The sequence below is a fragment of the Vigna angularis genome, chromosome 4 (assembly GCF_016808095.1).
Source record: "Vigna angularis cultivar LongXiaoDou No.4 chromosome 4, ASM1680809v1, whole genome shotgun sequence".
Taxonomy (NCBI): Eukaryota; Viridiplantae; Streptophyta; class Magnoliopsida; order Fabales; family Fabaceae; genus Vigna; species Vigna angularis.
In genome coordinates this window covers 3,490,059-3,501,338 of record NC_068973.1, presented here as the reverse complement: position 1 = coordinate 3,501,338, position 11,280 = coordinate 3,490,059, and the positions used below count along the sequence as shown (strand labels likewise).

The window sequence follows — 11,280 nt, the reverse complement described above, 5'->3', positions numbered from 1 at the left end:
ACATGAGATCAACAATCTTGCTGGTGGAGTTTTCTTTTTCTCTAAAGAATGGTTTTATGGTAAATCTTATCATATCTTCTATATATATATACATGTCAAACAAAAGCTATTTAGGAAAAATTGAAAAAGACGTGACACACCAACTCTATAGTAAAAAATATGAATAGTGATTGTCTAATTGATAATTAAAAATTATAATGTTTATATAGTAGTATCGGGTAATTTTGGTCTTTTAAGAAGTATATAATTTCAATTCTATAACTGTCATGAATAGTTTGCATGGTTGAGGTTTGAATTTCCTGCCCCTCCACTTTCAAAATTTACTCAAAAGTAATGTTTTTAAAATTAAGTTAATCATTAAATGATTCAGTTGTGATTAAATTTGTATAAATAAAATAATTTTAATAAAATGTTGGAATAGGAAATATAACTTTATAATAGCAAAATCTAAGTTTCAACTCATACTGTTTTATTATAAAGTAATTAAGTCTCAAAGTTTTACATTAGATGTTTTCTTCAAATCAGAATATACTTTACAACCATTGCATTTTTTTAAATTTTAAACATTCAAATTAAAAATTCCAATTTTTATTGATTCAATTTAAATTTAAATAATTGTTGGTCAATTTGTTTGGTAGGTTCACCAATTTTTAAATTAATTTAGTTGCGGATTCTAAGATTAAATTAATTGGACTAGACATTTTTTTCTATTGAAATAATAAGTTTAATCTCTTTTTTAAAGCATAACATCAAGGACTGGTTTTACTGTTTTTGGTCTTGTTAATCTTTATTCTCAATTATAATTAATTTAATCTTAAAATAGGAATACTAAGATAATAAAAAAAAAAGTAAACTTAGACAATTGGATTATCTTTAAATGTTATTTCATATAAGTAATATATTTACTATGACCTACAAATAACCATTTCTATAATTTATTTATTCATGTTATCAACAACTATCACTATATTACTTCTATAAATGTTTATTTATTTATTTTTAAAATATATGCTTACAATATTTATTTATATTATATATGCACATTTAGCGTTTTATAATAATGATTAACAAAGCATATTTATTCTATTATGAACAAAATTAATTTTGTATTATTTTTAAATCATGTAAGAATGAAAAGGCAGTATCGATTACTATTTTTCGTGATAAAAAGACGAACATATTTATTATTATATTATGGTTATTTCTTCAGTGATGAAATTGTTAAAAACCAAAATAAGTCAATTACCATAATTCAAAACTATAATTATAATATTAAACGTAATATATATTTTGATATAAAATATTCAAAGTAAATTACTAAATTGAATTTCGAATAAAGCCAGGCAAATAAAATACCCGCTTACACACATTAAATAGAAAATAAAATTTAAAAAGTTATATATAGTTATTCATTTATCTAAAATAGAAATAGCTTAACACAAAAAATACTTTTTTATCATCATTATCATTATTGTAATTTTCATTTTAATAATAAAAATTATAATACAAATTTATTTAAAATAAGATTTTAATTAAGTTTCAAACTTTTACAAAATTAAGTACTTCTAATTAAGTATCCATTATAAAATCTTGCTTTTATTTTCATTTAATTACTGTCACTTAATTGTTTAATTTTAATGTAGTAATTATTTACTTCAGCCCACTAATCAACTTAAGTTTTCTCTTTCTAATATTTTCTAACTTTTTAATCAAGTCATTCTTAAAAAATGAAAAAAGATGTTTTGAAAACAAAAACTATTTAATAATTCAGGATAAAATAATCATAAAAACATAAAATTTTGTATTTATAAAGAAAAAGAGTATGAAAAACAGTAAAGATTAAGGTCAACAAATGGGTATAAAAAAATTTTAGATATCAAAATATCATTGTACATTAAAAAAAGTTAACCAGTAAAAACAATATAAAAATAACACTCCCATCATCCATTAACCGTAAAAATCAAACAACCAAAATATATAAACTTATGATATTTAAGCCTAAATTAAACCTTCAAATAAGTGAAAGTCATATTTTTCAAACAATTTTGTACAACGAGTTCTTAATCAGACACATCTGAGAAGGAACGATTAACCTATGCAAATATGAAGCACCATACTCCATCAAGCAATCCAATTTAAATAAATCCTTCCAAAATATTTGAAATAAAAATGATGTAAATGTTATTCAGAGATAACAATTACGGGAAACATGAGAAAAAATATGATTCAAGCTGATAAGAATTACCCTTTCAAGAACCTAAAATACTTCTGATAACGGCCGCAGTGATGAGATCCAGACACGTCTTGGAAACTTCAGTTTTACCAAAACATGAGTAGATTTTGTGGCATTTGATATTTTTGAACAATGTGGTCCACATGACACTTATAAGCATCTGGTAAAACAATAACTCAAGAAAATATTACAAAATTTAGGGTTCTTACCAGAAGACAAGTGCCCATGCAAACCAGAGCTTCCCCACTTGAGTTAGACTAAGTTCTTTCAGCTTCCCCACTTAATCAGAGTATGAGCACAAGGGTTATCCCTTCGTATCTGAGTTCATATCCCTTCACAGCTCACCTTAGTAACGTATGCAACTACTGCATTGCAGTGTTCCTCAACTCAAATATATATTTACAACATGAAAGGGTAAGGAGTTAATAATGTGCCCTCTTGTCATTTTCCAATTGCAAACCTTCAATGCCCTTGACAGCACTTTCATAGTTCTTGACATGAGAAGAAGCATTTCTCCCAGATGTTATTTTGCGCATTCCAGGGTTAACCTCAGTAGTACGAGTACGAGAATCCAAATCACTACCAGCAAATGCATCCCGGCTACTAGAAACACCCGCTCGCCTTGATCCACTTGACTGACCCAAGACATTGGGCTTTGATAACTGCATGATTTAACAGAACTCGTCACACTTGTAATCAGTGAGTTAAGATCTGTTTTCTAGAAAGAACCCAAAGGAAACTAAGCACTCTAAACAACTTACCATGGCTTCCTTATTAAGAGCAGCATCCATGGTGACAGGATTTTTCTGTCTTGAAATATTTACAGTGTTTGAGATGGTGCCTGACATTCTTCTCCTTGTGGAATCCCCTGAAATCAGACCAGGAGGTCGTCCGTCTTCCTCTCCTGTGAAAAAGGGGTAACAACAGAACGTTCAAGAGCTAAACTATTAGGAACAAAACAAAAAAGCTATTAGTGAACCTACATTAGCAAGTTGCTGGAAAAAAAAAGGACAGCATTAGAGTGGCAACAACAAATGCAAGGCAACAAAATGTAATTAATCTTTTCAGAATGAATTAATTAAATTACATTTAAATTTAACAATTGAGAAAAATTCGGATCAAGAATAAAGAAACATACAGATAACAATGATTTACCTGTTTGTCTATCAGCATTAGTCACAGCTGGTGGCATTGCAGAACTAGTTCCAGCAGCAGGACCCTAAAACGCAAGCATCTTGCATTCTCAGAATTCTATATCCGTTGCTGAAGTGAAAGATCAATAATAAAGAAACACTTACAACAGCACGTGCAGGAGGTGCGGCTAGCTGTGATTGCTGATACTTCAAAATTGTCCAATCAAACACATAATCAAACTGGAATCCTGTCCATACGCCAATGTAATGAGCATGTATACATGGTCTTTCATAGATTGAAATCAAAATCATGTGTATGCACAATAAACTCAAGGGCAGAGACAAAAGGATGCAGTCTAAATGACATTATGTTCACACCTTCACGAATAAACAGGTCACGAAATATTCTCTTGAGATAAGCATAATCTGGCCTATCATCAAACCTTAATGAGCGGCAGTAATGGAAGTATGATGCAAACTCTGTTGGATAACCTCGACACAATGCCTGCAGTAATCAGTTATCAGTATAATTCAAGAATAATACAAAATATGGATTCAAGGAGGCCAATAATAACAGTACCAACCTCAATAGAGGTAGAAACCTTTTTTTCACTGATTCTCTCGTATTTCTGTTTCTTGGTTCCCGCTTTAAGTCCTTGCCAAGGGAGACTACATATAAAATGAATATCAAGTCAAAGGCATTCAACTCTGTACTTGAAGAAAGCAATGCAAGGTACACGCCAATAATCACCTTCCCCTCAGGAAGTACATCAAGACATAACCAAGAGACTCCAAATCATCTCTTCGACTCTGCTCTGTGTATTGATCATAAAAGTAGTACCAAGCAACATGTATGTTAGACAACACTACTTCGGCACATATTAATTAAATGCCAGGCAAGAATCATACAAACATACATACCAATGCCAAGGTGGGTATTCATACTTGCATATCTAGCAGTCCCAGTTAAATTCTTATTTTCTCTGCAGTTAATGATCAAATCCAATAATTGTTACAAGTACATAGTAAATTACATTAAAAGAACACTAACAAGAATGAGCAGGATACATAAATATAAAACCAAGCTGACATGAACATAACATTATTACATGTCTAACAAGAACCTCAACCTTATCCAAGAAATCAAAAAGAAAGCATTATACACATAATTAAATTTAATACACTTATCATCACCAACCAGTCAGGTAAATTACATGACTTCTGAATAGAAAATTAAACAATGGCATTGGAGTAAAATAAAAAGTTGTCTACAAATTATAAATCATGCAGGAAGAAGAGCACTAATCATATATAATCCAGTTTTGGAAGCTACGCAGATTCTGCATCCAAAGGAATCCAGAGGAAAAATCATAGTTTCAGAAAAGTACAATAAATGAATCCGTTAGAAATTTTGAAAAATTAAGTGACTATCACTATTAAATAAACGCATTTGGATCATCTTCAGCTTAAAATTAACACATTGAGAGGCGAGTCCTTTCAGGTGTTTGAATATGAATCTTCTCAGAAAACTTTCACTAAATAGTATTTTTATAATAAAGGTTTCACTCAAGAAATCATCATATGAGACTATAAGATCCCAACGAGGTGGCATCTTATAGCTCACCAATCATATTCTTCGAAGAGGAAATGCATAAAAACAAGAAAGCAAATACAAATAAACATGGGAGGCAAACCAAACCAATGTGTAAACCTAGGAAAACCTATATTCCGGTTTCAAAAGAACACCTGACTTATACAAGAGGAGAAGTACTCAAACCATACAAAATCCTGCCAGTTCTGTTTGGAGTTGAAAAGCTTTATAGGGGTTAAACCCCAAGGTTTGGGAGATTTACAAAGGCCATGACAACCTTGGGATACAAGCATGCCAACAGGATCACAATTTTTTCTTCGAATACTTGCATTCAAGGCAAGCGATTGTCTTGTACTGTATGTGGATGATATTATTGTTATTGGTAATGTTTGGAAGGAACAAAATTTGAGTTAACATCTAGCAAAGGAGTTGAAGATAAAAACTATTGGGAGACTAAACTATTTTCTAGGTATCGAAGCAGCCCAATGTAGCAGAAATTTGGAAACGAGAGTCACAAGGACACATGAAAAAAAAATGCGGGACACCCAACACAAAACACACTCATGCACATTAAATATTAACATGACATTAGAATAAAATATAAAAACATCTTTTAAGACCCACATCTTGTTATACAAAATAAAATATAAGAATTTAAAGACCCTTTTCTTAGACTGGCAAGGATATCTATTAATTCTTCCATTGGACAAATGGAAAGCTATTTACCAAATATATTAATGTTGAAATTAAAAGTTAGGTTGTTCTATTCCCTCTTTTTCCTTTTCCTCTTCCACTGCTCCTTTCCCAATGGAGCTCTCCTTGGTCTTCTTCCACATAATTTCTCGCCCAAAACTATTTGGCATCTTACCTTCCTTGGGAATGTCTGTTTACACTAGGTAAGAACTAAGAACTGTCTTTGTACTGGAATAAAAAATCATCTCCATGATTGAGTTAAACTTCATCTCTGTTGCATCAGAGAGGGGCCATGTCCATGTCAGACATCTCTGGTAGGCTGGTTCCAAAACCACTTCCATGCCACGTCTGATCCAGTTCTAACTTCTGGAAGCGTCATGTCCAAACCACGTTTGTGCTTCATAAAGTGCACCCTTATTAGCTTCAGGAGACAGGTTTAGCAGCTGGTAACCCGATAAGTATGGATTTGAACCTTAAATTGGGTAGTATAGATGGCAGTGTACCAGTTCATGAGATATATCTAACCCTGGTTAGAAAATCATTTTACTAGTCCCACACAAAGCCAATTTCTGCATTCGCTGTCAATTTGGTCAGCCAATTGTCCAAGATAAGTCCACAAACAAAAATTTCTGCAATAACCAGGAAGAGGAACTTTTTATAAAGAAATGGGAATACAATACATGAAGCCTACTGATGGAAGACGCCTGAGGAGAAGATGAAGGATCAATAATTGATAGGAGATCCACTACTGGATATTACACATTTATTGGAGGAAACTTAGTAAATTGAAGAGTTAAAAGAAAAGAACGTTCTAGCTCAATCAAGTACTGAAGCTGAATTCTGAACCATGACAAAAGGTATATGTGAGTAGCTTTGGCTGAACAGTACCTTACAAGACTTGAAGATTAAATGGAATGGTCATATTAAGCGCTACTGATATATCGAGTCAACAATCAGCATATCCCATAATCTAGCTAGTTCAACATTATCAAACAAAACACGTTGACGTGGATAGGCATTTTTCAGGGAAAAGCTGGATAGTCGTTTAATTGAACTATATATGCACTTCCACAATTCTCACTAAAGAACTGCAATAAAAATTTTGAAAGAATAATACACAAACTAGGAATGGATAACATTTATTCTCCAGCTTGAAGGGGGGAATGTTGGAAATAGGAGTGTTTAATGCTTATTACCCTTCCATATAGTTTAGCTTAGTTCAAACACAGCTTAGGTAGTTATCATGGTTTAATTGTTGTCTTGAAAACAGTACTTGTATTTATTATCTTTGCAACCACTCTTATTATGAAAAAAACCCATGAGCTAAGTAGATAAAACATTCAGGCACATTCAGAAAATTTGCCTCCTCAATATACAGATTGTAGCTGATAATTGCATCATATTTGTGAATCTCGAGTGAACTAGAATTCTATGAATTGCATCTGCCATCACTTCGCATAATTAGAGTGTCTTGATAGTCACAAAAATTTTGCAATGGGGTGTTCTTGTACTAGTTTTTTTATGTCAAAACATGACCAAAGACAGAAATCTTTCAGAAAGTTGATTTTAAAACTAATCAGTTTTTATCTCAAATAAACTTACCTTATTCCCTGTCCTCTCTTCTATTATTTTGCTTTAAACACCACATAAATCACCAAAAATATTATTCGATTTCAGATACTAATCAATTTAAAACCAAAGTCAAAACAAGGAATTATTTAAATTAAAAACAATTCAAATTCAAAATAAGGAATTATTTAAATTAAACATAAATCAAATTCATATAGAATTAAGAAACTTATTTAAACTTAAAAAGATACGAGCTTCTTTCAAGTTTCCATCAAAATCTTAGTCATTGCCACTGTTAGCCTCCAATTCCATGTTTTTCAGCTGCTAGAAGATACAAATCCATAAGGGTATGGTATATAAACAGATTGCCATTTCAAAGCAGCATCATACCATCTAAAAGACATTCGATGTGAGAACATCTAAAAGTATATTAGTCAACAAGAAAATTATTAGGTTTTCAACTTTTTCTGCCAAATGATTGATAACGCAGATTTATAATTCTGAGGATGAACAATAATATGACATGAGAAGTTAGGACAACAAAAACCCCAAACATGAAAAATTACAAAGCCATAATTAAGTCATTAATTCCACTAGGCGGCAAGAAGGTGTAACAACTGGAATAACCTAGTTAAGTAAATGAATCTGTGTACCTGTATGGAATGTGTTGATGGGTTGAACTATCCCTATATTTTTTGGCCAAACCAAAATCAATACAGTAAACCTACATGTAGATCAAAATGGATTACATACCTAATTTATGAACATACAATATATCAAAAGCTCAAATGTAAACAAGATCACCCACCTGGTTTGCCCGCCTTCCCAATCCCATAAGGAAATTATCTGGTTTGATATCCCGATGTAGAAAAGATTTACAATGAACAAACTCAACACGGTTGATCTAAACAAAAACAAAAATACAAAGAGTTACTAATAATTTACTAGTTAGCCAAATAGTTAGCCCTGATCAGTCGCATAAAAAGGACTCATGACCAAAATAAGTCACTAATTAATAGTCATTTGAATGAAATAGTTTATCAGAATTTTATCTCCTTCATTCAGATTAAGGGGAAAGACCCACCATTTGATCAGCAAGCATGAGAACTGTCTTTAGTGAGAGCTTTCTACTGCAAAAGTTAAATAGATCTTCAAGACTAGGTCCAAGCAGATCCATCACTAGAACATTGTAATCTCCCTCAACTCCAAACCATCTAATATCAGGAATTCCAGCTGCCCATGTCAAATTTGTGTTAGAATCATTTATAAATTATAAATATATCACATACTTATCAGGGCTTGTGGCAAAAATATGCAAATAAGAAAGAGACAAATAGTTATTTTGAGAAGAAACATTACTTCCTCCCTGGAGAACTCTGTACAACTTGGATTCATATAGCAACTGAGGATGTTTTGTCTTGACATTTTCCTAATTAAAAAGAGCAGACAGGCAAAGAACAGGAACATGTGAGGGGGTAAGAGAAAAAAGATAATAAGCTAAGCAATTCAAAAACTAGAATTACCAAAGAAAAACAGAGTCCAAAATGACCAACACAATTCATGTAGAGAACATATCAGGAATGAAGTTATATAACAGTAAGTTCAACAGCTTGCAAGAGTTCCAAATTTGCAGCTCAAATACCATTTGTACCTTTTCAATTCTTAAGTATTCTCCTTCACAGACTAAGAATTGTAATTTGCGCCTAAACAATGAACTGATTAACACAGTAAACACTAAGTACAAAAATAACAATGGAAGTAAAACAGTCAAAGCTTTCTAAATATATATAAAAAGCTGAATTTATACAGGATTATGATTATATATCTACAACATTCAGACGTGACCATTTATAAATATCTTTACACTTTACCTCTGCTAAGAGAAAATTATTTTTTAATGACCATTACATACAGAATTTCCAAGCATTTAATAGCAGTACATAAGCAACATTTCAAGCCGACCAATCCACTCTCTACCCCAAATATTTCAAGCAGTTCAATTCATATGCATTTTGCTATAAGAAGCACTTACATCACATGCATAAGCATAATCATTTTAAAGGCTAATAAAGGGAAATTTTCTCTACGATAATAATAATCTATAATCTTATCCACTCAATAATTAAAAAAAAAATCCAATTATTTAAAAGGATATATACACTTGTTTTTTACAGTAAACATGTTAAGAACAGTGCACCAGTCATAAGTATCTTTATTCCTATGAAATGTTATAACAACCAGTATGAACCAGCCATTTTAAAATTCTACTTTTGAACAAGGAGCAGACATATTACTCTAATCATTTTGAGTCTACTGCATAACAGAAAAATTCTCGTTCACAAACCATGAAGATTGGTGACTTAACAATAGAAAAGGTCTCCCACGAGAACCCTTTAAGCCTCCACCGTGTCCCCTCCCATAAAAATCAAAGGACAGTAATCTCAATGAATGAAGACAGTCACAGACACCCAGCATAGAAGCGCATACACACCGCTCAATGGCATTGTGAACGCGAGTACAAAATCCAACCTGAACTCAATTTTCACAATCCCTTGCAGAAACTGATTTCAGACGAAACCCCCTTTCGAAACCAGTTTCACACAACTCATGGCTATAAAACTGACAAATTGTCCTCTCCTTCATATTTTAAATACAAAATCACTCAAATTCAAAAGTCCTATATAATCCAAAACCCAATTGGTTAAAAGCACTTACAAGCTTAACTGCAACCTCTTCATTATTTTGAATGTTAGTACCTGCAAAATAAAATTAAATTAAAAACCATGATCGTCCAGCATCATCACCATCATCAACAACAACACATAAAATTATAAACAATAAATAAAAAAATTAATAATTAGAAAGATTATTAAAGCAACCTAAATAGATCTCTCCAAACGATCCGCTTCCGATCTTACGACCAAGCCGAAACTTATTCCCAACGCGAGGTTCCATTCCAAAAACAATTCTGTACAAAAAGGGAGAGAGAGAATTTTTTTTCCGCTGAAACCCTAAGCTAATCCGAACGCCGAATTCCGAAAGAGGAAAACATTTAACGCGAAAAGTTGCAAAAACGAAAGAGATGCGTTCATCGATCGGATAAAGAAATGGAAGAAATAGCAAAATAGAATGCAGGTGTAAGAAAAAAAGAAATAAAAAAAAAATGGTGAAAGATTGAGGTAGAGAAGAAAATGGTGTTAGGGTAAAAGAAAATGATGGTTAGAGAGAAAGGGAAATTTGAAAATGGAGGAATAGTGTTTCTCTCTCATGCATTATGCATTATGGTTTTGCAGGAACATTCTTGTAACCGTCGGTTATTTTGGTGTGTTGAAGGAGCAAAGCAAATATATAGGAGCGGAGACACACGGCGAACCCTTCGCCGAGTTGTCACTCCTCACTGGGCCCCATCTCACGTGACTTTCATCAACCATATCCTACATTATTTATTCTTCTTCTTTTCTCTTAATTCAATTCAAGATCAAACATAATTGAACTACCAATATATACTTTTTTTTTATATGTGATAAATTCTATTTTTGTGTTAACGTTATTACCATTTATGTTCATTTTAGTGTGTGAGATCAAATGTTGAAGGTTTTGTTTGTGCAGTTTTAATTGATACTGTGAAACTTGCTTTTGATTTATTTTAATTTAAATTTTACATTCAATGTCTTAAATAAAATTTTAACTTCTCAAGCGTGGAAATTGGTATACTGAATAAAAGACTTAAATTTGGCATTTTTCCCCTGTAGAAAATGCATAATGTGTAATATTTTTTTTATATTTTTATTCTTTTAATATATTTATTTGCTTTTTATTTTTATCTATAATATTATTTTGATGATTTTTTATATAATTATTTTTATTTTCTAATTATTATCCTTAGAGATGACAAAACATATCGGTATTTTTTTTATCCTGTATCGCATTTTACTCATCCAAAACATGTTGAATCAGATTAGTTGATCATAAAAAATAGGTTATAAATTAAACTTGTATTGTCACAGGGACAAGTTGGTGAGTTGACTTACCATATTTAAAAAAAATGTATTTTTAAGATT

The 11,280-nt window shown here is 31.6% G+C and overlaps 1 protein-coding gene across 2 annotated transcripts; it reads right to left on the bottom strand.

The window, feature by feature from the left end:
* Positions 1 to 2,135: 2,135 nt before the first annotated feature.
* Positions 2,136 to 10,553, bottom strand: LOC108331588 (casein kinase 1-like protein 1). 2 transcript variants are annotated; one of them, XR_008248519.1, is made up of 16 exons: positions 10,099 to 10,553; positions 9,935 to 9,975; positions 8,579 to 8,648; positions 8,304 to 8,452; positions 8,028 to 8,123; positions 7,873 to 7,943; positions 4,288 to 4,349; positions 4,118 to 4,181; positions 3,951 to 4,035; positions 3,745 to 3,871; positions 3,532 to 3,614; positions 3,389 to 3,452; positions 2,995 to 3,137; positions 2,694 to 2,895; positions 2,443 to 2,598; positions 2,136 to 2,311 (listed from the first exon to the last, which is right to left on the bottom strand). XR_008248519.1 is itself a non-coding variant. In XM_052876817.1 (15 exons), exons 1-15 carry the CDS (start codon positions 10,172 to 10,174, stop codon positions 2,558 to 2,560), a joined length of 1,374 nt encoding a protein of 457 aa, XP_052732777.1. In that variant the 5' UTR covers positions 10,175 to 10,553; the 3' UTR covers positions 2,136 to 2,557. The 2 variants fall into 2 exon arrangements, 1 of the variants encoding a protein (XP_052732777.1); XM_052876817.1 differs by having other exon boundaries at positions 2,136 to 2,598.
* Positions 10,554 to 11,280: the final 727 nt, after the last annotated feature.